The sequence below is a fragment of the Lygodium microphyllum genome, chromosome 7 (assembly GCF_053477565.2).
Source record: "Lygodium microphyllum isolate KBCC chromosome 7, Lygodium_microphyllum_v1.1.10, whole genome shotgun sequence".
In the NCBI taxonomy this organism is placed as follows: domain Eukaryota; kingdom Viridiplantae; phylum Streptophyta; class Polypodiopsida; order Schizaeales; family Lygodiaceae; genus Lygodium; species Lygodium microphyllum.
The window spans coordinates 134,252,000-134,279,945 of NC_141141.1; the positions used below are offsets into that span (position 1 = coordinate 134,252,000).

General features: G+C 42.4%; 1 protein-coding gene across 1 annotated transcript; it reads right to left on the minus strand.

Moving 5' to 3' along the window:
- Window positions 1-42: 42 nt before the first annotated feature.
- On the minus strand, window positions 43-27,946 carry LOC148033989 (uncharacterized). Its single transcript, XM_087681986.1, has 4 exons — window positions 27,803-27,946; window positions 16,733-17,060; window positions 1,120-1,166; window positions 43-922 (listed from the first exon to the last, which is right to left on the minus strand). The coding sequence occupies exons 2-4, from the start codon at window positions 16,983-16,985 to the stop codon at window positions 581-583; spliced, it is 642 nt and encodes a 213-aa protein (XP_087538112.1). The 5' UTR covers window positions 16,986-17,060; window positions 27,803-27,946; the 3' UTR covers window positions 43-580.

Here is a 27,946-nt window from a genome sequence, read left to right on the forward strand (position 1 = left end):
TATGTATCTAGAGAGCTTTTAGATGTGCCCGTGTAACTGTGTTATTCATTTATAATCAATATTCATTTTGAGTCCAAAAAAGGTTAGCAACTCATATGTATCTAGAGAGCTTTTAGATATTGAGACAGATTGTCAGCTATCAAGTTTGAAATGATATGAGGATTTTCAAGGGAGCTACACCTTCCTGATCATTGGTCACTTCAAGTTTGCACAGTTCAAAATATCCTTAACATGTTTGTTTTGGGTCACTTCAGTCATCCTCAACATAACATTTAAGCCTTAAGGTGTCCGCCAGTTACCAGCACCTTGGTTCTGTTCGCATATATGATCAGAAATAGCTGTGTTTTTTCCAGCACCTATTAAAGCTCAGTGGTCTTAAGTTGTTAGTTATAACCTGTGCGCATTGCTGTTAGCTCGGACAGTTGGTCTCATAGCAAACTTGCATTAGAGGAACAAGTTACTGAAGCCATGTTGTCCTGGAAATGCTGTAGCTATTCTCATTTCCTAATATACTTTCTATCCCACATTGAAAAGGAATTACAAAAACAAACGAAAGAATACATAGGAGACTTAATCAAGCCTAGGTGTCATGCTTGCCACAGATCTTCTCAAATGCTTTTCCCATACTTATCCAACATGATGCATCACTAGTATTTGCATTTGTGTGATGATGTTCTTGTGAGAACTCTTGCTTCACAGGATGATGCTTCTCATGTAATGTTCCCACAATGGCTTCAACCTCCTCCTTAGCTCGTTGGAAAAGTCCAGGTGCCTTCACATTTGTAGCATCCAGCTGATCATAACTGTCCACAACATGGTGCCTCTCTTCAGATGGTTTAGTACCAGCGGTTTTCTCCAACTCACTAATAGTGTGATCCCTCTTATCACCATCCACTGTTACATAAGCATTCTCACTGGATTTCTGCATCGTAAGTACATTTTAGCATCCTCCTCAACCTCTAACTTACCACACTAACATTTAATAGGACACTCCAGTGACTTTAAGAATTCCAAAACAATCAACATGCAGCATGCAAGGCTATTAGAAAGATTGTCATTGCACATTACATGGCCTGTATCCTGGTGTGTACAAAGTTTACTTAAACACAAAATATTCACCTCTGCCATACCACGTTCAACAGTACCGTAGTCCTGACTAGATGTCCCTGAATATAACATTAAAATTGCATGCATTAGTGAGTTTCAATCTACCAAAACCATCAGGCACTTCAAAGATGTAAACTAATCTATTTATTAAAGCAGCTAATGTGCCAATACTGAGGTCATTCCAAGTGAAGTTACAATGTATTAATGCATCTTTACGTATACCCAAGATACATCTAGCACATGACAAGAATAACCCACCTGCAACTTGCAACACCTTCAGGACTTGCATTAAAAGCGGTAGAAGCAGCATAATCAGCTTCGCAGTGCATATTTCCTTTCCCCCAAGAAAAAAGAGAAATTCAGCTCAGCTGGCAAACTATGGTATACAAAACACAGAACTGAGCCCAGACCAACAGAAAAAGGGAAGGCAATCTCCAAAATTGGCTGCTCTAAAGGGAGAGTCCTAACAATGGGCTCAATGAAGACCCTATCTTACTGCCAAGACATGCAAGGCTGTCGCTGAAAGATGATGCCTGAATTCCAGGTGGCTAAAAGAGCTCCCCATCTCTTGCGCAAGCTCTCTAGCCTAGGACATGTAGCTTTGACAGTGTGAATAATCTCTATCCAGACTTGCAAAAGAGTCTGGGCTCTTTGGACTAGAGGTGGTCTAATAATCCATGGCATGTCTACATTTGGCCATCCAGAAGTCCCATGTAACAAGCTCCATTTAAAACGATGTCCTGTAGACTGCTGAGTTCTTTAAAAGTAAAGAGTGCAAGTCACACCTCTATCATGATCAAAGGTGAGATAAGAGAGACTCCATTGGGTGTCCTAATAGTCACGTCCCAATCCCCCATCAATGATCCTCAGTGGATTTGAACACTATCCAAAGGCCCCTCTAAAACCGGCCTTCCATAACCCTAAAAGGCAGTACAACATAAACTTTACAAGCACAATAACTAATAGCAGCAAATCAGAGAATTAACCACCCACAGAAAAGGACAGTGGAGACATAAACAACTTCCAAGGTCCGAGGCATACAAGCGGATAGTGAGTTTACTTCTAATCTCTTTTCTCAGTTTTGCACAGATCACAAGATTCGGGTGGAGCACTCCCATTTGAACACACCATCTAAGAATGGTGTGGTAGAGCAGGCGAATCAGACCATGCTGGAGATGGCCTGTAGAGCATAGGGGCCTACCGCATTCCCTTTGGGGTGAGGCGGCGGCTACCACGATTCACATCTGCAACCGACCTGCGACTTTTGCTTTGGCGGACATGACCCCCTACGAGGCTTTCTCTAGGAAGAAGCCTTCTGTGTCCCATTTTCGTATCTTTGGATGCGAGGCATATGTCCATGTGGACAAGAAGAAGAGGCAAACAAAGCTTGACTTGAAGTCACCGAAGCTTATCTTCGTGGGCTACAACATGACCGTGAAGGGCTATCGGCTCTATGACCCATCCACACGGAGGATTAAGGTGAGCCCGGTTGTGGTCTTCAATCAGGGTGCGGCCTCCGACAATCCGGTTGATGGTTCTTGTGCAAGTGATACCTCGTCATCAACAACTCACCCTCCCCTACCCTCAATTCCTTTTCTTCCTTCCAGGTTCCCTATTAACACCCCTCGCTCGTCATCGGCTCCTCTCCTTCCACCTACTCCTACATCTACTCCTGCTTCCCTTTCACCCCTGACAGATGCTACTTCTTCACCGAGTACTCGTCGGAGTCTTCTAGAGATTCTTCAACGTCAGAAGGAGAGCCTTCTTCAAATCCGGAGAATGTCCCTTCACTTCATAAGGGGAAGTCCCTTTCTTCAACACATGCATTACAAGTACCTGAGACTTCCTTGTCTCCCTTGCAGCAGGATGAGCCTCTCCACATTCCTTTCTGGTAAAGATGGTTTATGTAAGATTCTGGTGTTTCTCACTTTCCTGCTAACCCTTCACATCCACGCAGATCTACTCGATTACAGGCCCAACAAGATAGTTTACTCTGTGTGAACTATGCTTTTATATCACTGATTCTTCAAGATAGAGAGCCTACTACAGTTAATGAGGCTCTTGCACAAGATGTTTGGAGGCAAGCTATACAAGCTGAGCTCAATTATATCAAGTGAAATTAGACTTGGGAGTTGGTTTCGCATTCTCGGAAGGGAAAGGTGATTGGTGTGAAGTGGGTCTTTAAGACCAAATATCTTATAGATAATTCATTGGACAAGCACGAAGCTAGGCTTGTTGCCAAGGGTTTTCCACAACACGCAAGATTGGACTATTTTGAGATTTTCGCACCTACGGCTCGCATGTCTACTATTCCAGATATCTTGGCTATCAATGCCCATCATCATTGGTATGTTTACCAAATGGATGTCAAGTTCACTTTCTTGAATGGCATCCTAGAGGAGGAGATTTATGTTTCCTAGCCTCCAGGTTTTCTTATACAGGGGAAGGAGGACCATGTCTACAGGTTACGGAAGGCCCTTTATGGCCTAAAGCAAGCTCCCAGAGATTGGTACCAAAGGATTGATCGATTCTTCTTATAAAGTGGCTTCCATCGATCGGTACATGACCCCAATTTTTACCACAAGGTTGCAGGTGACAGCTATGTTCTGATTATTTTGTATGTGGATGACCTTATCATCACTGGGAGCTCTACACAAGAGGTTGATTGGACTCCGCACATTTTGAGCCAGAAGTTTTATTCAAAGAGAGGGAGAGACTGACAAAGAGTAAAGCTGACTCAAGAGCCTTCAAGCTCATGTGCTTTCTTCTTCATTATTCCACACTTTGTCTAAAAAAACACAAAGTAAGAGTAAGTGTTACTCTAGGTCTAACTGACCAATACCCGCTGACCAATACCCGACTAAGGTTAGATTAACCCTACACTAACTTATTCAATGACACACACATGAACAGTTGTATCTAGCTGTAGTCGGTCTGTCACACGCGACATAAAGAAGAATGAGAAAATACAGGGAGCTTGATTTCCAACACTCCCCCTCAAGCTCAAACCATCTGCAACACTCCAAGCAGCTGACTAAAATAGATGAACTACCTGGTCTTCAGTCTTCACATGCATCAAGTCAATCTGCTCTGCTAGTACCATTTCTCTGATGAAATGGTAATGAACTTCAATGTGTTTCGATCTTACATAATAGACAGGATTGCTTGCAAGCATAACATTGCTTAGATTATCACAATGTAACTTCACTTTGTTGTCCAAGTGGATTCCCAAGTCATTCAGTAACTTCTGTAGCCAAATAGCTTCACATGCCGCTAAGGCCGCACCACGGTACTCAGCTTCTGTACTAGACAATGCAACTGTAGGTTGTTTCTTACTCTGCCAACTGATCATGCTCCTGCCCAATCCAAATGCATAGCCACTGGTTGACCTCCTGTCATAAGCACAACCAGCCCAGTCAGCGTCAGTAAACCCTGTCAAGCCAAGGGGTTTCCCATATACATAAAACAGCCCATAATTTGTTGTAGCCTTTACATATCTCATGATTCTCCTAACTGCATCCAAATGCAGTTTGAGAGGCTTATGCATGAACTAACTGATCAGCCCCGCAGCATAGCTCAAGTCAAGACGAGTAATAGTCAAGTAGATCAAGCTGCCTACCATCTGCCTATACATGGTTACATTCTCAATCTCTGTCCCAACATCAATCTGCAACTTGACATTTTGCTCTAAGGATGTATCCATAGCCTTGCATTCAGCCATACCATACTTCTGTAACATGTCATGAACACACTGCTTCTGTAGCAACCATATGCCTTGAGGCGTAGACACTACTACCTCAATGCCTAGAAAATATTTCAGCTCACCAAGATCTTTGACTTTAAATTCAGCCTGCAAACATGATTTAATGTCAACAATCCCGCTCTCATCATCTCCAGTGATGATAAGATCATCAACATAGACAACCAAAAATACATAGCCATGACCTGTCTTTTTCACAAACAAATTGTGATCAGCATCACCCAATTTAAACTCATGCTGCTGTAAATAACTGCTAATTCGAGCATTCCATGCTCAGGGTGCTTGTTTCAGCCCATATAATGCCTTTTTCAACCTACATACATGTGCTAGAAATTCTGGATGCACATAGCCTTCAGGCTGCTCCATGTAGACCTCTTCCTGCAACTCACCATTCACAAATGCATTTTTTGCATCCATCTGCCATAGTTTCCAGCCTTTAGCTGCTACCAATGCAACGACGGTTCTGACAGTAGCCATTTTAGCCACCACAGGGCTGAAAGTCTCCTCATAGTCAAGACCATACTACTGCGCATACCCTTTTGCAACTAGCCTAGCCTTGTAGCATTCCAATGACCCATCTGATTTAAACTTAACCTTGTACAACCATTTGCAACCAATGGGGACTTTGCCATCAAGCAACTGCACTAAATCCCATGTTCCATTTTCAGTCAAAGCTGAATACTCCTCATCCATGGCAGCACGCCAGTTCTCATCTAAAAATGCTTCATCAAACTTGGTTGGTTCTTTAAAACCTATCACTTTCATCATATAAGCATAATGACGGGCTGAATATCCAGTGTAAGAGTACCTATCAACTGGCCTTCTAATCCTCTCAGATCTCCTCAACTGTGGCTCACTCTGAGCCTACCTCTCATGAGGTGATACATACCGATTTTACCTAGCACCTTGCGTCATAACAAACGGAATCCCAAACTCACTCTCCAAGCTATCACTGCCGGACGACTCATAAGGTCCTGTTACATCCTCAAACACTTTTTCTTTTCCCTTATCCACTCTCCCCCTCACTGACATATCCGTGTCAGTGGACGTAGGAGTGCGATTCCACAATCTGCCAAACCAAGGACTCACTATAGATAATACATCACCTGTCTGACCACTCATAGATGTACTAACTGCAGGGGTATTTTCAGCATTACCCATGCTAGCTCATCCATCAGTAGGCACAGCAATTGGATTCCCATACCAGGAAGCTAACTCATCAAAGACAATATCCCTGCTTATCAACGTCTCATGCGTAGACGGCACATAGCATTTATAGGCTTTGCTTTCATGTGCATAACCCAAAAACACGCTCTTTACTGCTTCAGGATCCAATTTCTTTCTCTTTTCATCTGGTATATGCATATACGTAATGCATCCAAAAAATTTTAAGTGCCTAATGTCAGGTCTGTGACCATACAACCTCTCATAAGGTGTAACCTCATGAATCCCTACTGTAGGGGTTCGATTCAGCACATAGACAGCAGTCATTACTGCTTTAGCCCAGTAAGCATTAGGCTGACATTTTTCATTCAGCATAGCTCTAGCTGATTCCATCAGTACCCTGTATTTCCTCTCTGCAACACCGTTTTGCTGCGGTGTATAGCTGCAAGTAAGCTGCCTTCTTATCCCATACTTTGCAAGATACCTATCAAACTCCTTAGAGACATATTCACCGCCTCCATCCGATCTTAAACAAGAGATATAGCAGCCCAACTCATTTTCAGCATGCTTTTTGAAGTCCCTGAATGCATCAAATACTTCATCTTTATGCTTCAATATATACAGCCAAGTGTACCTACTGAAATCATCAATGAAAGATACATAATAATGGGCTCCTCCAAACGAAGTATTATAGACGGACCCCAAACATCAGAGTGCACTAACTGCAAGGGTCTCGAACTATTCTTTACATGCTTCATGAAGGGAAATCTTGCCTGCTTTCCAAACTGACATGCAGGATATACATGACCAAAGTCGTTATACTTGAATTTAAGTAATCCAAGTATCACTTCCTTCTGCCACATAGATTTCAGCTTTTGTACATTGACATGGCCAATCCTTTTGTGCCAAATCTCTACATCCCGAATAGCACTCTCATCATGTGCAAACATGGCTGCCTTGAGTTTTGAAATGGATACGTCCAATGTGAACATCCTGCCATCCCTTCTGCCTCTGGCAATTAATTTGCAGCCATTACCGTATTCTTCAATAAAGCATCCATCTTTATTGAATCTCACCTGCAAGTTTTGTTCCGCCATCTATCCCACAGAAAAAAGATTCTTGGTTATTGACGATACATGCAGTACATCATGCAGGCTCTTTTTCTTGCCATCAGACATCATCAATGGAACAATTCCTGTGTGCTGAATATCATGCTTGGTGTCATTCCCAGTACACACATAACCATGTAAACCTGCAACCATCTCATCGAATCACTCTTCATGGGGTGTCATATGATTTGAAGCCCCAAAGTCAATGTACCATCTATCATCTCTATTCTGCCTAGATGCATTCTTGGACACATGCTGCATGGCAAACAATCTATCAACCTGCTCATCATGAGCACCGCTAAACGATCAACGGAACAATTCCTGTGTGCTGAATGTCATGCTGGGTGTCATTCCCAGTACACACATAACCATGTAAACCTCCAACCATCTCATCGAACCACTCTTCATGGGGTGTCATATGATTTGAAGCCCCAAAGCCAATGTACCATCTATCATCTTTATTCTGCCTAGATGCATTCTTGGACACATGCTGCATGGTAAACAATCTGTCAACTTGCTCATCATGAGCACCGCTAAAAGATGCATAGTGCCCATGTTGTTTGCCCTTTGCCTTCATATCTCCCTGCTTCTTGTAACAATCCTTTGCAATGTGTCCATATCTGCTGCAATAATAACAATCCTTATCTCTGTTTGACTGATCATTGGACTGCCATAAACCAGACCCACCACCTCTACCACGGGGTGATCTCCCCCTACCTCTAGAGCCGCCAGATCCACGCTGGCCTTGTATATTTGTGCTATGCCAATTACCCTGTTGCTGCTGTCCATAGGTGTTCCGAGTGTCACCACGACCTCGAAACAAACCACGGCCTCTGCCGCCTCTGCCACACTGGCTAGAGTACAAAACAGTGTCTCTACCCTGAGACGCACTAGAACATGTATTCAATCCAAGCTTTACCTCCTCATGCAACAGCAAAGCAACTAGCTCATCCCAATCAGGGGGTTCAACTCTAACAGAAATAGATGTATCGAAAGCTTTGTAGCTTCAAACTTTTGCATTCAACTCCCTTCTTGATCCACAAGACATCTGCAAGCTATATGCCAAGTCATACAGTACATAGTACTGACCAAAGTCATCTAATATTCCAGGACCATTAAGTGCTTGCTTCTCATAGATTCATAACAGTTTTCAGCCTGTCACAAGCTCTCAGATCAGAGTACTTTGATCACAAATTGCAGCTCCAATGCACAAGAGCAAGTACATATGTCTTTCAAGCAAATGCCTATGCTTCAATGATGGCCAAAGTACGTGTCATATGACTTCAATACATCAACCAAGGTCAAGTATATGCTGCCCTGTCACTGTTAACAGCAGGTCTTCACTGTTTTCCAGATCTGTATTTCACTGTTACAGCTCACACATGAGCTCCCGTCAATGCATTTGCTTCTTATAACCTTTGAGCACCTCCCCAAGGGCATAACCAAGCATTCTACCACTTAGAATGCAACCAATGTGTTGATTTGTGGGCAATGGAGATTCAGCCTGCATCAGGCACAGTCACGCAGGTCTGTAATCTTGTTTCCAGCAGCACGTGATGAGGGTAATGATGATGACCAGGCACTCTAATGTGCTCAATGAAGTCTTACAAGTCTCCCCAGCAAGCCATTGCCAGCATTTCATCCAATGAAGACCACAAACTTACAATGCATACCTTCAAGAAAACAATGGCAGCCTGCTTGACCTTTGACAAAACTGAGTCTTCAACTTCTGCAGGTCTTCTTCAGTTCCTCCTCCCCCTGAGAGTCCACCAGACTTAGCTCTGATACCATATTCGAAGAGAGGGAGAGACAGACAGAGAGTGGAGCAGACTCAAGAGCCTTCAGGCTCATGTTCTTTCTTCTTCATTATTCCACACTTTGTCTAAAAAAACACAAAGTAAGAGTAAGTGTTACTCTAGGTCTAACTGACCAATACCCGACTAAGGTTATATTAACCCTACACCGACTTATTCAATGACACACACATGAACAGCTGTATCTAGTTGGAGTCAGTCTGTCACACACGACATAAAGAAGGATGGGGAAATACAGGGAGCTTGATTTCTAACAAGTTTGACATTACGGATCTTGGGATCCTTCACTTCTTCCTTAGCAGGAGATCTATCAAATGGCACAAGGCATTTTTATTTCACAGCATAGGTACATCTCCGAGCTTCTTTCGGAGTTTGATCTAGCCGAGTGTCGGCCTCTTTCTTGCCCCATGGACCCCGAGTCCAAGCTTATGGTAGTCGGAGATCCCCTTATTGATGCTACCTGTTACAAATGCCTTGTTGGCTCTTTGATCGGGCTTATTCACACTTAGCCAGACATCTCTTTTGTGGTGTCTTTGCTATCTTCTTTTATGAAGACTCCTACACAAGATCACTAGAGAGCAACCTTACACGTTCTTCGGTATTTATAGAGGACTCGATCCTATGGGATCATGTATGGAGAGGATGTTACTCTTTTGGATGGAGTGTGAGCAAGTGATGTGGATTCGAGATGGTCCACTATAGGTTATGCTTTTTCCCTTAGATCAGGAGCTATCTCTTGGAGCAATAAGAAGCAACCTATTGTAGCTCTTTCTTCTACAGAGGCTAAGTATCATGCCCTTTATTCTACCACCATGGAGGTAGTTTGGCTCCGTCGTATGTTAGCAGAGATTGGCTTTCCTCATACAGGACCTGTGGAGTCGTGCATGGACAACCAAAATGCCTTGCTTTGATGAGGAACCCAATGTTTCATGCTCACATGAGCATATTGAGGTTCAGTATCACTATGTTCGAGAGCCGATCATGGAATCCGAGTTAGCAGGGGCCTACTATCCCACAAAGGACAATGCCGCAGATCTCTTCACAAAGCCTTTGCCTCTAGATGCTATACTTCATCACATAAGGTTGCTGGGTCTTCAAATACTCCCAACATCTGAGAGGGGATGTTAGCCTAGCTGTTTTAGTCATGTTAAACTGTCATCTCCTGGTTGTGGGCTCCTGTCAAAGTCTGACCGAGAAATGGGAGCTCTAACAATTTAGTGTGCATTTCTTCCATTTTAGATACATTTCTTGTGCATCTCCCTAGTCTGTCAAGAGGTTTCCACCTCTAGTCAATGCTAGGGAGTGTTAGCCTACCTGTTTTTGTCATGTCAAACTGTCATCTCCTGGTTGTGAGCTCCTGTCAAAGTCTGACCAAGACATGGGAGCTCTAGCAATTTAGTGTGCATTTCTCCCATTTTAGACACATTTCCCTAGTCTGTCAGGAGGCTTCCACCTCTAGTCAATGCTAGACTGCTCCACGACTCCTGGTTATTTTTGTCATCATTTTTCACATTTTTTTCAGCAGACGGATTGCATTTAATGCAGTCATTTTTATGCATTTGTTGCAGCCGGTCAGATTTAGGGCCTCTTGCAACAGTCGGCCAAATTTGGAGGGTATTGGCTATTTATAGCCACCTCACTAATCACTCTCTCACTTATGCAGGTTATCTTCAACACACTCCTCTCCGACACTCTCCATCATTGGTGCTACCTTCATCATCTTTGCTTGATCTGGTGCCTCACTGACGCTCCAGGCTGCATGCAGGAACTGATCAATCCTCATCATTCTATTCAGCATTCTTCTTCAATCAGTGCAGTATTTCTTCCTTCGTCTTCTATTTCCTCCCTCTCTCTCTCTCTCGCTGTACTCGTGTTTCTTCTTCTGTGGCACACTCTCACAGTTACAAAGTGACTTAGTGCGAATGCACAAAGAACACTTCAAGGTTAGGACATCCAAGTCTTATTTATAGGACTCAAGGCCGTATTGAGCACATTCACACTCTTGGACTCTTGGCCCGTTGGCTAACGCATCCATACACCAAGATGGTGTGGGCTAGTAGTATGGGACGCTAACCCTTGGGATGTGGTCCTAGTTGTCCACGTCTGACGGACACGTCAACTCACCCGATCCGTCCTATCCAATATGACATGTCCGATCATGTCCAATGGCATCCGAGGGAAACTATCCAACTATTTCAAGTGCCTGCTTGTGACCATTTGGGGTCACTTTTGGGGTAAATTGTGGGTGTTGTTTAGGCTTCCTCTTCACAACACACTTGTACATACCCCAAATCTCTCTCTCTCTCTCTCTCTCTCTCTCCTTCTAGCAATATACTCTCTCCCTCTCTTTCCCTCTCTAATTTCAAATTCAAATTTCAAGCTCAACTTTCAAGCTCTCTATTCTCAAACACTCTCTCCTCAAGCTCTCTAACCCCACTCTCTGAAGCTCTCCTTCGCCACATCTCCACCTACCTCCACTTTCAAGCTCTCCATTGGCTATCCTCTCTATCCTCAAGCTCTTAATATGTAAACTTCTAGTATAAAGTCTCTAAATATTTAAAGTGTATTACTTTCCAGCATTCAGTATAGGTATTAAATTTATATGTACAATTTTTCTCATCGGATGTAGATCCAAGATTTATTAGTCCGATTAGTACCGTACTAGTATCGGACGGTACTAAGCGGACACCATCGGACGTGACAACCTTGGATGTGATTGTGACCTGATGTGCTGCCCTCTGCCCGGGGGTGAGACCATTTGGCTCTACAACTGGGAAATGAGACCATTTGGCTCTACGGCTAGGAGGTGAGTCTAATGTCCAATCCCTTTTATGGTAGAGTTTGGCTTGTATCGTGTCTCATGTGCAAGTTGGATCCTAGGGAAACATATCATAGGGTTTTCCTCCTAAGAAACCTCAACAGACTATTATGCTTGTCTTTGCTCTTGTTGGACAGTCTAGTGGGGCTACGCTCCCTATTACTGCGGCATTTGCTCCTTCTATCCCTATGGCCCCTGGACACATGGCATGTGGACAGCCTCAATAGCCTATATCTTTTAATACTCTTGAAGGATTAATCGATCGGTTTGCTAGCTCCTCACCCATTGCCCTCTTTGCATCCATTTGTAGGTCATCCTCTACACAGCCATCTAGAACCACTTCTCCACCTTGTCAAGCATTTCATTGGCAAAGACTTGCTAATGGACATACACGGCCACATCCTTAGTCTTTCTTTCTTCAATCTTCCACTGCGATCACTTATGCATACACACTCATTGTATTATTTTTTATTTGACTCTAATTTTTTGTTTTACATCTCATTGTTACTAACCTTTATTTTGTAGATTCTGATCTTTTAGCAAGGTTTTGTATTTTAGTGTAGGGCTAGCAAGTCTATACTGGTCCTTCTTGGGCAAGAGACATGGGATGTGCACTGTTTCTTTCATGGTTTCATCTTCCAAAGAGATTTGCTCTTCTACCAGTAAGAAGGCTTCCCCTCCCAAGGTGGATTGTGTAGCATCTCTCTTGAAGCTACCATAGCAGTGGCTTCTACCTTGCTTTTCCAATCGAGGTGCTTCATTCTTATCTTCATCTCTCATCATGGTTCTCGACACCACATAAAGCCCGATATCAAGCTCCTCTTTCTCCTTCGGTTTCAACATCCAAGGTTGAAAGGGGATTCCTACCCTTGGTATTCTACAAGATTCAGCACATGTTTTCGACATCGGTCTCCCTTGTTATACCTTCCCTTTGCATTGCATGATTATCATCATCTTTGTACAAGGGCGCCTGGGCAAGTGAACAATTTTCCCACAAGGGACACTGTCCAAGTGGCACTTGCTACATATATATTCTCATCATATAGCACACTACTCTATGCATTTCATTGCACAGAGCACCCCTTGGTGCAATCTATGCTCTCCCTTTGTCTGATGCCCTAGCTATTTTGGGGTGGGACGCCGGGACGCCTTGGGGAAAAAATGGGCTTGAGTTTTTATTCCAATCCCCTTCTAGTTCCAATCTTGGGCCTAAGAGAGGTTGTTGAGCTAAAAATTCATTCCATACCGATTAGCTCTTTAGAAAAACCCCAAAACATGTGATAATTTCATTAAACAGGAAGCGGGTCTAGAGAGTTTCTGTGTCTCACATACAAAACCCTAATTTGGGAGGATATTTCTCCATCTATAAATAGACAAGTTGCCCACCATTCAGCATCATCCTTGTCTAGCAGGTTTCAGCCATCACCCCTCTTTCTCTAGCCGTCCTTCCCCGAGCAACTGCCGCTACCTAGTTTACAGCTATCGCCCAACCTCCCATTGCTGCCGGTGATCAATTGCCATCATCTTTGAGCAATTACATTGCTTTGTATACCAGTTCCAACCCCAAAGATTGATGCATTTTGTTTTCCATCCTACTACCCTTCCATTTCCAGCATCAGCCTGATTTGCGTTTGCATCTACAACAGGTTATTTTTGTGTTTTCAGCACTTTTAATCATCGGCTTCTACTCCAACTAGTGGTTACTACACTCAGGATCCATCTCCGATAAATGACACATCAACCCCTCCCTCAACCCGCTCCCACGAGAGCCACCTATTGTTGGACAGCTCTACCCTTGAGCATTTCATACATTATTTCCATCATTTATAACATTCATTCATTCACTTCAAAGTTCTCTCTCTTCTCTCTTTGTGTTTGTGCATTTTGCATTTCGCTTTTAGGGTTTGTGTTTATTGCATTACTATCTAAGTTAACATATTGTGTTTTAGTCGTGTTCGTATATTCTATGTTTTCTTTGTGCAAACACTAGCATATCTTCACAGGATACTCAATGCTCCTATGGCGGCTACATTTTTTCCCTCAATCTCTATTTTCTTGGTCTAGAAAAGTAGCAAACTATGGACACTTCCCCTCCAAAGGTTAACTAGTACTCAAAGATGGTATTGCAAAGACCATCTACCTACATCAGTTCCTTAGCACGTGTCAAAATGTTATTGCTCTTGTAGACAATCTTGTCTTGTCCCATCAAATGAAGCATGTTTGGGTCCACTATTACTACTCTTAGAGAGCAGGTTGAGTTGGGTACTATTCAATTGTCTTACATCTGAATTGTGCCAGGTGGTTGTTTGACTGCTCCAGCTATCCACAAAGATTGCATGTGATTAGATGATGCTGTCTGAACCTGCCCAGCCCCAAACGCAGCCACTGCTGCCTCCACACCTGCTCTAGTGCTAATAGGTGCTCCAAACGTTCACACCGCTGTTTGCTGCTGCAAACATAGGTTTTCAGCCTGTCATCTCATCTAATCATCACCTGACAGCTGCATTTACAGCCTTCTACTAAACATAAAAATTCTGACATCCCAAATTATTCAACATCAAGTCCTATCTACTTGGCACTTGGTCACATTTAGGATCTGTACAAGTGCCACACATTCCACCCTGCTGTTCATAGCATCCACAACTCTTCTTTCAGCTCTATACAGTCTAGACAGCCTCTTTGAGTGTCCCTAACCCTTGTGTTTCATCTTCTACTTTGTGCCTTCACCTTTGGTGTGAATACTCTTACTGTTGGCACAAGTCCTAGAGCTCCTTATTAATATTTTGTCTCTCTTCACTTGGCCAGAGGATCTTGTACCCATCCTTACATTCTCATTCATTTCATTCTGAGTATTTGTCTGTTATTTGTGCAATTAATTAGTTCTCCTAGTAATATAGTACAGCAAGGAAAAAAGGGTGTCCATGTTATCAAGAAATGCTCTAAACGCAAAAAGCACAAAACCAATCGTACGACAAAGCACAAACGGATAAACATTGAACACAATTAGGTTTAGGGTTAGGCGAACTTAGACACAGTGAACACATTGAATAATAAAGTGAACACATGAATAATAAAGTGAATGAAGCAGCAAACACACAATGCTCGGATCAAGGTAGAGGTTATGAGCTGTAGAGTGTGTCATACTCCAAACGGATCCCGAATCGCAGCAAAGGCAGCCTTCGTGTGTCGAACACCAACAAATGCAGCCAAGGAAGGCTCGATCTAAAGAAAACGACAGTGCAGGAGAGAAAAAGACTAAAAACGCACTTACTTGAGAGGAAAGAAAAACTTGATCACAATTGTTAGGTGCAAACACAGCAAACAAAGATGAGAGAATGTTAGGGCAACAGCCAGAAACTGATAATGTAGCATTTAGAGCAGAGAGAAGGTCAAGGCGACACTTCCAAGCTGATGGCGACAACACTAGATACTGACGTCGACATCAAATGCAGCAACAAACTATAGGCAACAACTTCAAGATACCAAGCGACAGCTGCAAACAGGAGGCAAAGGCTAGAATCACGCACCAAATGGTAACAGATAGCTAGGGAAAGCTTTGACCATGCTGTCCTCCACGAACAGGGTGTGGCCAACAGAGATACGGCTCTTGAAACTTGCAAAAATAAGATTGAGGGAGAGTGGTAGACTACATGCATATTTATAGAAAGTTTGAAACACCCAAATCAGGGTTTTGCATGTGGGACATAGTAACTCTCTAGGATCGCATCTCTTTTTAAAATAAGAGGTTTTCTTCATTAATTAAGCCTTTTGGAGCTATTTAAGTTAAGCTAATGCATTTTTAGCTCAACACCCCCTCTCGGGCCCAAAATTGAGCCGTGAAAAATAAGCCTTTGATATATATTTTCTTTGACTCCAAGGCATCCCACCCCAAGGCAGCCAGGGCATCGGGCAAAGGGTGCACGTCGGATGTCCAATGACCTACCAAGACTACAGAGGCAATGGTTATCTTACCAAGGAAGCCCAAGTAATCACCCCAAAGAAGCCAAGGTGTCGGGTGCACATCAGCTATCCAAGAGCCTACCAAGTCCTATAAAGACGGATTCAACAATGGACTTATGTTTTTCTCTTCTTCTTCTTTTTTGAAGGGATTTTGGTGTAACTTTTTTAAAATATTTAGCATTAAGTTATGGTTTCAAATTAGTTTTTGTCCCATTTAGTCACCATGCCCCAAAGTATGGGAAAATAAGCATAGATAGTTTCTCTTACCTTCATAAAACAAGCAAAGCAATTCCACACACTACTAGGGTAAGTACCTAGGGATTCTTGAAGTGTATGGGCGTGTGCCAATCTTATGGAGAATATATTAAGAGAGAGAGAGAGGCAAAACACGGAAGGAAGCAAGACAAGCAAAGCCAACATGTAAGTATAGGAAAGTAGTGCCTTCAGAGACTGCCATGAGCAATGCCACGAGTATGGTGGATCTAGGGTTGACCACTCCAAGGGTGACCAAAAAGAGATAAATACATACAGATATATGTTTACATGAATAGAATGCCGATACATAGGGTAATGCAAAGGAAGGTGCAAGTATTCATGCTTATAAAGAATACGATACAACGGTGTCACTTGGACATCTCTCACAGAAAAATTGTTCACTTGTCCAAGCGTCCTTTTATAATCATATCATACTAACAGTGTGGATAAAGTTACAAAGTCCATAATATACACTACAAAATACATAAATGTCTGAAAGTGAAAATTTTGTAAACATTATCATGTCACTATCAAGAGAAAGAAATTGCCCCCTCTCAAACTAAAATGAGAAGTAAGAGGAAAGCACCCTCTTCCCATCAATCGAAAGAAGTAGAGGAGGGTATATCCAAGCCAATCCACATAAAGATAATGTAGAACTAGCCGGTTAACCGCCTTAGTCAAAATACCTATAAAATTATTACTTGACAACACAAACTCTAGACCAATGGTACCTAGGTCAACCTACTCTCTAGTGAAATGGTAATGAACCGCCATGTACTGTGTCTGAGAGGTGATGATAGGATTGTCCGCAAGAGCAATGGCACTTTGGTTGTCGCAGTAGACAATTGTAGGTGACTTGCAAGAAAACTTAATGCGGCCAGCAAGTTCCTCAAATAGATAGTCTCCGTAGCACTATCGAAAAAAGTCCAATACTCTGTCTCCACTGTGGAAGTTGCCAACATCTCCTGCTTACAACTAGCCCAAGAGATGGATGCCATGCCCAAGGTGTAGAGATAATCTCCATTGAAACACCAGGTGTCAAGATCTCCCGTCCAATCAAAATCGGTGTATCCCTGCAAGCATAAACCATGACCATAAGTTAGTCCATAATTATAGGTACACCTTAAATATCTTAATATACGAAGATAAGCAATCCAATAAGACATTCTAGGTGCATTAAAATACTAACTAAGCAAACTAACTAAGAATGCAAGATCTGCTTGGTATGAATCAACCAGAGTAATTTTCCCATAATAAAACGATAGATATAAGCATCAAAAGGCTAATCGAAGGTATCCTTGTGCAAATGGACAGTGGGATCAAGAGAATAGCCCACAAAAATCAAAAGATCTACTTGGAGGTGAGTTGTCACATCTTGTTATCACAAGTATGCGTATTAGCATGGCTATCGAAAACTCTGAAGTGAAAAATAACAACCCAAGAGCCAAAGAATGCCTTGTACGAAGTCTTTTTAGGGACCACCGTAGTCGAGCATCAGTTGGAGGATGTACACTAACATGTTAACAACCTCGACTAACATATTAACAACGTCGACCCAAAGGCACTCAAGAAGCTTTACTACGAATAGTATAGAGCGTACCATATTCAAAACTGTCGAGTTCCTACACTCTATAACTCCATTCTGTGCAAAGGAGTTGATAGAGACGAGCTAGCATACGATGCCTTGCTCTTGTAGAAACTCAAAAAACTCATGGGAGGTAAACTCACCACTAGAATCACTCCTCATAGTATCCACACAATGACTAGTCTAGTTATGAACCAACAACACCCAAGCACTGAAATAAATAAAGGCATCAGACTTGTATTCGAGGAAGTATACCCATATGTATCTAGTTACAATATCCACTACCAAAAAAAAGTGCAATGCGCCATTAAAGGCGGTAGAGAATATGGGACCACAGAGAACGACATAATTGAGATAAAGAATTGTAACTCAAGCGAATTAGGTTCCAAGATAGATTAGCTTGGACTCATAAACACAATCTTGAGTAACTCAAACTGAAAAGTACCATTCCATTCAAATGAGTTTTAAGTACATGCCTTTATAGCTTTTTGGATAGTACCACTTTTCTGTTAGCAGATATTAGTCAGCTCATGGTGTGAGTCTGTGTTAGAGGCTGGGCATTTTATGCAGTATTTTATGGCACATTTTAGTGGCCATTTATGATGTATTATTTAGCATTTGTTGCTGGCCGACCTGCATTTTATGCTCCCCACTTTTGTGGCTATTTATAGGGCTCCTCCTCCACAGTCTGTAGTGCTTCAGCCATCAGTGGAGATTCTACTGGGAGAGAGGAGCCGGTGCTGAGGAGCCCACGCAGCCAGTGACTCGCCGTTGTATGCTGCTGTCTCATGTTCGATATGGATTCCATTTCCCGAGCATACATCTGAGTTCTCATCTGTCTACTGTGTTCATTCTTTCTTCTGTCTTGTGTTTCAGCATTTATTTCAGCATATTCTTTACGCTTCCATTGCTGCACCACTTCTGACATGGTATCAGATTTCAGGCTGCAACCTATTTGTGCTGTGTTTTCTTGCTGATTTCAGGATTTACACCCTTCTTGCTGATCAGCCAGCTGTCCTTCCTGCTGGCGACTGCTGATTTGCTGCTGGCGACAGTGTTTCAGCATTTGCGTTTTGCGTTTTTCTGGACAGATTTGCGTTTACTGCTGTTCCACTCTTTGCTGCCCGTGTTTTCTTCATCAACCTGCTGGCAACAGTCTTTAGCCCCTGTTTCTTCAGTTTGCAGCCTGTGTTTTGCTGTTTACAGCATTATTTTTGCCTGTTTTTCTGATTATTCAGGCCGTTTTTGCTGTTTTTGGCAGTTTTTGACTGATTTTTTGACTTTGTGCAGCAGCTTTTGGCTTATTTTGGTCAGCCTTTGGGTTATATTGCATGTGAACTCACTATTTTTGGTGTTTTTGGTTGCGTTTTGGCTGTGCTCACTCTCTCAACGACCCTCTTTTCTTCTACTTCTCTTCTTATCCTCTCCATATGGCTCCTCCGTGCACTTCCTACAAGCTCCCCCCGGAGTTTGATGGAGTGGCCAATGCTTTGCGGGCGCAGACATCATCGTCTCCTGTCAGTTTTACACATATGTCCTCGATGCTTCTTGAGCATGAGGCATCCTTGAGATTACAGGGGCGGCTTCCGGCACATTATGGAGGTGAGGCTTATGTAGCTTCAGAGAGGGGTGACGGGAAGAAGAAGTCGAAGGCCCAGTGTTACCACTGTGGCAAGAAGGGACATTTGCGGAAGGACTGCAAGAAGTTAGCGGCTTCCAGGAAGAAGGAGCAGAAGATGAAGCGGGATGGTGACTCTACCGATGAGTCCTCTCCTTCATCAGACTTCGACTCCGATCCTCCGACCAAGGAGAAGTCCAAGGCGCGGAAGGGATCCTCTTCTTCGGATCGCGGGAAGGGCTTGGTGGCCCCTTCCTCGGCTGCTTTCTAGTGGTGGTGATGCGGTCATCCCTCACGACTCCTCGGTGCCAGAGAGGGAGTGTGAGCGGGTGTTGGTGGGGCTGCAGTGCCTCATCTATATTTTGATACAGGTGCACAGGTTCCAGAGAGGGACGTCCCTGACGCATCGACGGTATCTGGCAGTGAAATCCTAGAGACTGGCGTTGATTTCTGGGTTCATGATGAGCTGTTCTTCTTGACAGAGAGCGAGAGGCTTTCGTCTGGAGCTCACATGAGGGGACACTTTGGTGGTTTTGCCAAAGGCGAGAACTCCATGGTCACATGTTCAGAGACATATTTGGCAGATTGGCTTTGTATGTCCTGAGTGACATAGGTGACATTACACAGAGAGCTGCTATGAGTCTTCTCTATTTTCAGGTGTTGTTGGTACGATCGACATCGACATCAGATACTCTCCGAGGCATCTTGGTGGTGGGCTGGCCACTCACCGCTTGGACATCCATGGTCCTTCTGGTGTTTCTTTGTTGTGTAGTTTATGATTCTCCATCATTGTACTATTTCATTGTATCCGATCACACATGATCTGAGAGAGGGTGTTAGCAGATATTAGTCAGCTCATGGTGTGAGTCTGTGTTAGAGGCTGGGCATTTTATGCAGTATTTTATGGCACATTTTAGTGGCCATTTATGATGTATTATTTAGCATTTGTTGCTGGCCGACCAGCATTAAATGCTGGCCGACCTGCATTTTATGCTCCCCACTTTTGTGGCTATTTATAGGGCTCCTCCTCCACAGTCTGTAGTGCTTCAGCCATCAGTGGAGATTCTACTGGGAGAGAGGAGCCGGTGCTGAGGAGCCCACGCAGCCAGTGACTCACCGTTGTATGCTGCTGTCTCGTGTTCGATATGGATTCCATTTCCCGAGCATACATCTGAGTTCTCATCTGTCTACTGTGTTCATTCTTTCTTCTGTCTTGTGTTTCAGCATTTATTTCAGCATATTCTTTACGCTTCCATTGCTGCACCACTTCTGACATTTTCCTCATCGTGCTTATGGGATTTTGGACATCTCTTCCTAAAGCATTCATCATTGCTTCTCTCTCATACAAAGCCACTTATGGGCAAGCCTTCATGGGAGTACATACAAGCATCATTTGCTATTCTCAACAGCTTCCCTCAAATGATGAGTCTACCCTTGCTGGCTTTTGCCCCCCCTGCATGCAAACATGGACCAGGAGACTAGCTCTTTGGCAGTCTAGTCATTTCAAACTGGATTCTCTATAAAGACTCTTCGCAGTGACAATGGCGGTGAATATGTATCCAATCTATTTGATGACTTCTGTAAGGATCAAGGTATTCATCATGAGTTTACAGTTCCTTATTCTCCTCAGCAAAATGGTGTTGCTGAACGCAAAAATCGCATGAATGAGCCTAAAGGGTTCCACCAACACGAGTGATAGATTGCTAAGGAAAGGGTGTACGATGCTACTTACCTAGCTAACATACTTTACAGGCCTCACGAGATAGTTTTAGGCATGGAAGGCCCTCAATCATCCCTAACACGATAGCTTATAAAGAGAGTCATAGCCAATATGTCGTAAGTGAAAATACCAAAGACGCTTAAAGTTTGTAGGCTCCCGTATAATGGCCAAAGCCTGGAAGTAATGGAACACCGAGTCATCCACAATCAGCTCGAAAAGAAAGTGCGTCATGTGATAAAGGTCATTAGGCTATGCCATGCCGCGAGCAATCACTAAACTAGTGAATCCATGACCTCTCATTGTGAAGAAAATTGCTCGTCCCAACTAGCAAAGTTGCTAAACAGACAACAAGTTCACCCCAATCTAGGGGACATGATAAACATCATCCAGCAAAGCAAGATCTAGACCCAAGTCATTCAAAAAACTGACATGACCCTAGGCTTGAATCTTAACCAAGGAGTTGTTTCCTATGTAGACACTCCCGACTACAGGGGCTCGGAAAATGAAAATATCCACTCTAGGAGTCATGTGATGGATAGCTCCACTGTCCACAAGCCAAACGGATACTAATGTGCTTGGCTGTGACAAGTGGGCCTCTGCAAGCATCTCATCAAGAGATAACTCGCAAATGTGAACAAGACTTGCATCCAATGTCTCTGAGGAGACAATGTGGGCCTCTACAAACCAGTTAGACAAACCCTCTAGAGTTGAGTAGTTCGTCAGCTGTGATGACTAACCGGTGGCAATGTGGGTCTTGCCTCACCACTACCCCTACTCAGGATTGCCACCACCCTGCTTTCCTTATTGGGAGTTACCCGACTGAGGTGCAGGGGTCTAATTCTTAGATTTGGCCCAGAGAAAATATAAAAAAGAAAATTAACTACGAGCTAGCCAATGAACTGATCAATCACGATGACTTTGTTACAACGCCACCATCTCCTCTCAATTGTGCCGTCATTACAATCAAAATGTGCGATTAGGATTTATCCTCGTAATCATCACTACACTACACCTTCAATTGTGCCGTTGAATTCCATACCAACAATCGTCCACTTAGAAGCATTAATTAAACGAATGCCATACGATTATTAGCCTTAACTAATACTAAAAAGCCTTAACCTAAGGCTTAGGCAAAGGGTAGCTATTCTTACTCTACACACCAATTATTGATATAGAGAGAAAGACAGTGACAACAGACAGAGACAGAGGGGGAGGAGAGAGAGAGAAAAAAAAAAGTATATCTTGCCTTAGATCGACACTCATCGTCATAATGGCCTTTTGATAATGTTAATAATACCTATTCTTTTTAGGTACATTCTACCATCTAAGTTTAAGAGAAGATTGAGAGTTTCCTTGGTTTTTACTAGCCCTATTTTGATTTTGATTTGAGTTTTGTGTATCCTTGCCTTGTTGCCCCCTCTGAGAAGATGCAACTAGAGCCTCCTCTATCGAGGACATATTATGAAATTAATCGAGCAATTGTGCATAACGCAACAGCTGAAACTCAAACTCATAAAATGTGGATATTCGGAATACTGCAAAATCACATGCTGTATAAAATGAAAATATTCTCGTGGCAGCTTGTTAAGGAACGGGATAATCTAATCGTCACAAGACTTAGGAGCACCAATGGTTAAGATCTCTGCGAGGAGACGTCGATACTCAGTCAACTTGACTTTCAAGTCATCCTTGTCTCTGATTTTGAAATTTTGGAGCTCATGATCCAAACTGATGCGATGGGTCCTATCCCGAGCCACATAGCAGTCAGTCAAGTGTACCCAATGCTCGGATGCTAAGTCGAAATATTAAAGCTAAGAGTGAAACTCAGGCAACAAGCCTTACATAAGCTCGTCAACAATAACAGAGGCATTATGAGCCTTCCATAAACAGATGACCTTGTATGGAACAAGAGTGGGATCAGGTTGGGGTTCCAACCCCTACATTAAATCCCATAGGTTCTTAGAGTCTAAGACATACCTCATCAAATTTGACCATGTAGTGTAGTTTGACCCGTTGAAACAAGTCTTGTCATTAAATACATGCTTGGCCAATGAGGAGCTAGAACCATGAGGTGTCTGGGAAGATGGATAAATGGAATAAGATGGAGGATAAGATGGTAATGGTGGTGTTGAATAAGGAGAAGAGGATAAAGATGAATAGACAAAAATAGACTGTTGATGTCCAAGGAGTGCCGATTATTGCAGAGGTACCGAAATGGACATAGAGCCACATGATACCATAGGTGCAAATGGAGACATTGGAACATAATAGCCTTGGCCAAATGTCAACTGAGCCACTACAAAATGATCGGATGGTCCACTAGGTAATGACATAGAGACAAATTGTGATACCAAATGATCCACACTCGAGTATGTATGGGATGCACTCCTAGAGGGATAGCCCAAAAGTATATGTGTGGGAGATTAAGCCTCCATCCTAGGTACACCACTCGAAAACAAGTACCGAAACGGTCATAGAGCCATATGATACCGTAGGTGCAAGTGGAGGCATTGGGACATAATAGCCTTGGCCAAATGTCAACTGGGCCACTACAAAATGATCGGATGGTCCACTAGGTAATGACATAGAGACAAATTGTGATACCAAATGATCCACACTGGAGTATGTATGGGATGCACTCCTAGAGGGATAGCCCAAAAGTATATGTGTGGGAGATCAAGCCTTCATCCTAGGTACACCACTCAAAAACAAGTATGTAAAGATCCCAAAGGCTGTGCCTAAATATGCAAAACCCCCCAAGTGTGGTGTGGTGTAAATAATGTGGTGCACTTAATGGAAGTGAAAAGAAAGATACAACGGAAGATGAGGGAGCGAGGGAGGAATGGAAGCCCAAATGGATTTGTGATGGATGTTGTTGTGGAAAACATAATTGTTTTATTTTGTTTATTAAATGCACTAGATGAAGATGCACCTACTCCATATTGACCATGAGAAATAAAATTATTTTAAGGAAAAGGAAGGATAGGAATACTTACAAGTTATTCTTTTAGCTTCCTACCCAGTTTTTGAGTTCATGAAGAAATACATGTCTTCCTCATTACTCAAACCAAAGCTTGTTTTGAAGAGTCTCTTATTGATTAGCATCTCTCGATCCAACAGAAAATACAGAATCAATTGGAATAGAATTTAAAATATATTTAACATTGAATAAAGAAGTAATGTGGAAATGGTGTAATCCGAGCCAGGTTCCACTTGCGAATGACCAGTCTATACTGGAGATTCTGCAGGTCTTGCAAGATCATTAGTTTTCCGAATCTAAAGGAAAAAACTCACACTTACCTTCAACCTCCTACTAAGCCCTATGCATAAGGATGAGATCATACTCAGCCGCAGAAATTTGACATGGTTTGTGGACTCCATGATAGTCTGATGGTTCTCCATCCATGTTAAATTGGATAGTAGCAAGCTGAGAAACCTACTCCTAATCATTTCTGTCCATGGCTATGGAGACTAAAGTAGTGTTCTAAATGTGTTCAAAGTTGTCTAACCCTTCTATTGTTCCTGCTTTCATAAATGAGCTTTCCAATCAAAAGCTAAGGTTTCTCAAAGAGTACTTAGATGTAAAAAAATGATCTAAACACAAAAAGCACAAAACTAATTGTACGACAAAGCACAAGCTGATAAATACAAAACACAGTTAGGATTAGGGTTAGGGTAGCTTAGTCCCAATTAACACAATGAATAATAAAGTGAATGAATAATGAGTACACAGTGCTTATGCAGCAAACACACTATGCAATGAATACTGAACCTCCAACTCTCATATCTCTAGTATCAAGGCAGAGGTTATGAGCTATAGAGTGTATCATACTCCAAACGAATCCCGAATCGTAGCAAAGGCAACCTCCGTGTGTCAAACACCAACAAACGAAACCAAGAAAGGTTGGATTTGATGCAGACAGCAATGCAAGAGAGAGAAAGACTAAAAACGCAGTTACGTAAGGAGAGAGAAAAACTAGACAACACTTGTTAGGTGCAAACACGGCAAACAGAGGTGAGAGAATGTCAAGGCAACAACCAAAAACTAAAAACGCAACATTCAAAGAAGACAAAAGATCAGGGCGACAATTCCAAGCTAATAGTGACAGTACCAAATGCAGCAGCAAACTATAGGCAACAACTCCAAGGTACCATGCAACGGTTACAAACAAAAAACAAAGACTGGAATCAAGCACCAAATGGTAGTAGATGGCTAGAGGAAGCTCTAACTGCAATGTCCTCCACAAACGGGGTGTAGGCAGCAAGGATACGGCTCTTGAAACTTGCAAAAACGAGATTGAGGGAAAGTGGTAGGCTACATGCATATTTATAGAAAGTATGGAACACCCAAATTAGGGTTTTATATGTGGGACACAATAACTTTAGGATGGCATTTCTTTTTAAAATAAGAGGTTTCTTCATTAGTTAAGCGTGTTTTGGAGTTGTTTATGTCAAGCTAATGCATTTTTAGCTCAACACATGTATGCTAGTGATCCTACCAAACCATTGCAAGAAAAAAGCATTTGGTTTTTTTTTTTAATTCCTTTCGTCTTTCAATGCTCTTTTCAACTTTCGTTGCTTTTGTGTTGTCTTGCCCCACAACTCTCTCTCTCTCTCTCTCTCTCTCTCTCTCTCTCTCTCTCGTAAATCTCTCTCTCTCTCTCTCTCTCTCTCTTTAGAGCTCTCTTTCTCCCCATTGCTTTTCTCGATATGAAGAAAGTTATTTCTCCACACCAATTTTACATTTGTGGATTAACACGAAGCTGTCAAAAATGCTAGTTTTATTCTAATCACAGAGAATAAAGAATATCAATAAATACAAAATAGTACAAAAAACAACCCACAGTTACAAGGCAGTACATTCACCATGAGACTTTCTGAGCGTTGTTGCAATGTCCAAGGCTGTATAAGTTGACTGACAAGCTTATATGAGTGTTTGGAGAAGGCACAACAATTCACAATGGTCCAAACAGATGACTAGACAAAAGCCCTAACAATCTGCTGTGTATAAGAAACACATCTCTCAGGATGACTCAGTTTGACCCAATACTAACTTTTTGGGTGTTCATTTCAGTCCAAAATCCAATTGCCTTGCATTAGAAAGCCTTGAGTTCCCTTCTTTTCCACATCACAAGTGACATGGATTCAGATCGCAGTTTACACCTTGGACAACTGTCAACCGTCAGATAACTAGAAGATTCTACAACCCCTGTAGGAACATTTGCTGTCATTACTATCCATAGAAAGCACTTGAGTTTCCAAGGCAGAGGAGACTTCCAAATTTCTTTGATCGTGTGCAGCCATTATTTCATTGGTTTATCACAACCCCAGAATTAGTTACCATATTCTGAAACCACTTGAGAAAGGGTACTTTGTTAATTTGGCTGGTACGCAATGAGATATTCTAAGAGCTACAAATGGAAGAGAGTTTGTCGAAAATCTGTCAGATTTCCATGTGCAAACCTTTGAGGACCTCCAACCAAGACTAATGATCAGATTAAGTATGCGCATTGCATATGCAACAATAGAGCAAACAACAATACAGATTTTAGTAATTGTGTGCTTTTGCAAACGAGGAAAACTAGGTCCCCAGTCTCTAGGAAAAACTCTGCTTTTGACACTCAAAACATTTTGAAGCCTCTAAAATAGAATATATTCAGTTAATGTATACAAATGGATTCATATCTGCTCGTGCCAGTGGATCTTCTATTCAACTGTCCTTACTTTTGACTGCCAGGTTCCAAATGAACAGCTTTATCTATCTCCTTGATGGATTCAGGTTCGAAATATTGCTTTCCACAGCCATAGATTCAACTCCAAACCAATTAGTCCTCAACTCTGATTGAAGGGTTCTGAATAATCACCTCTATCAATGGATTTAAGTTTGAAGTCTTATGTTTCCACGGCTGTAGATTGACCTCTAAATCAATGCATTTACAAGCTTTCTTTTATTTATTTTGCACAAATGGCACACAGAATTTCCATTGCAACTTTCAAATATCGGACTCTGGATCCTTTCACTTCACACTTACTTTACAAATCCTATTCTAGCTCCACTAAGTTTCAAAGCATATTGAGCCAGAATCAAAATCCTAGAATCTACTTTTCAAACAGTTTTATCCCTAACATTGGTGCTTAGTTTTGTTTACAGTTCCATTGCTCCAAATATCTCCCAGAGGACTTGTAGGCTGTACCAAATTCATATGACGGAGAGGAGAGAAAAGGAAGAAAACAACATACTCTCTCTCTCTCTCTCTCTCTCTCTCTCTCTCTCTCTCTCTCTCTCTCTCTCTCTCTCAAGCTAGCAAAAGAAACTTGCTTGACTGGCTTGGAATGGAACCTGCTTCACACGAGCAGGTCCAAATAAATAAGTCCCGGACTGAATCTCAGATAAAACTATCGTATTATATTCAATCGCCTCGCTCAATGAAACGCGTATGATGGACTTGCTACAGAGTGAATGATGTTTATCATTAATTATCTCATTAAATAGTTAACCACCCAGAGTTCAGAGATGGGCTGTCATGGCACGGTTCGAAGAAATCCTTTCTGTTCTCTGCTCTGTTTCCAAGTTCCAGGTTTCCATCGTATTGAATTCTTCTCTATCAAGGAGAGAGAAATGCCACTCATGAACACAGTACAAGCCCTGTCTTAGTTGTACAGAAAAATGGCGATACACTCCATAGTTCCAGCATTTTGATTTGTCGCTTTCTAATCTTCTAGGTCCATGGTTTATTGGCAAAAACAAGGGTTTAGAACTCAAAGAAGGGATCCTGATCTGGTTACAGAATCAGTTCTACTATCCTATGTTTAGAAATTAGGGTTTCTAAATGCAAAAAGAGAGACAGACGGACAGACACGACAGTACTCTGCTTTGCTGACACATGCGTACCAGAATCCATAATCTCGATGACGACAAAGCTATACGAATTGAATGGAATTCAATGCTAGTCTTGTCAAATTGTGTGCGGCATGTATCAGGTAATTTGTCTGCGGCATGTATCAGGTGAGTCGGCGATCTGTCTCTCTCTGTCGG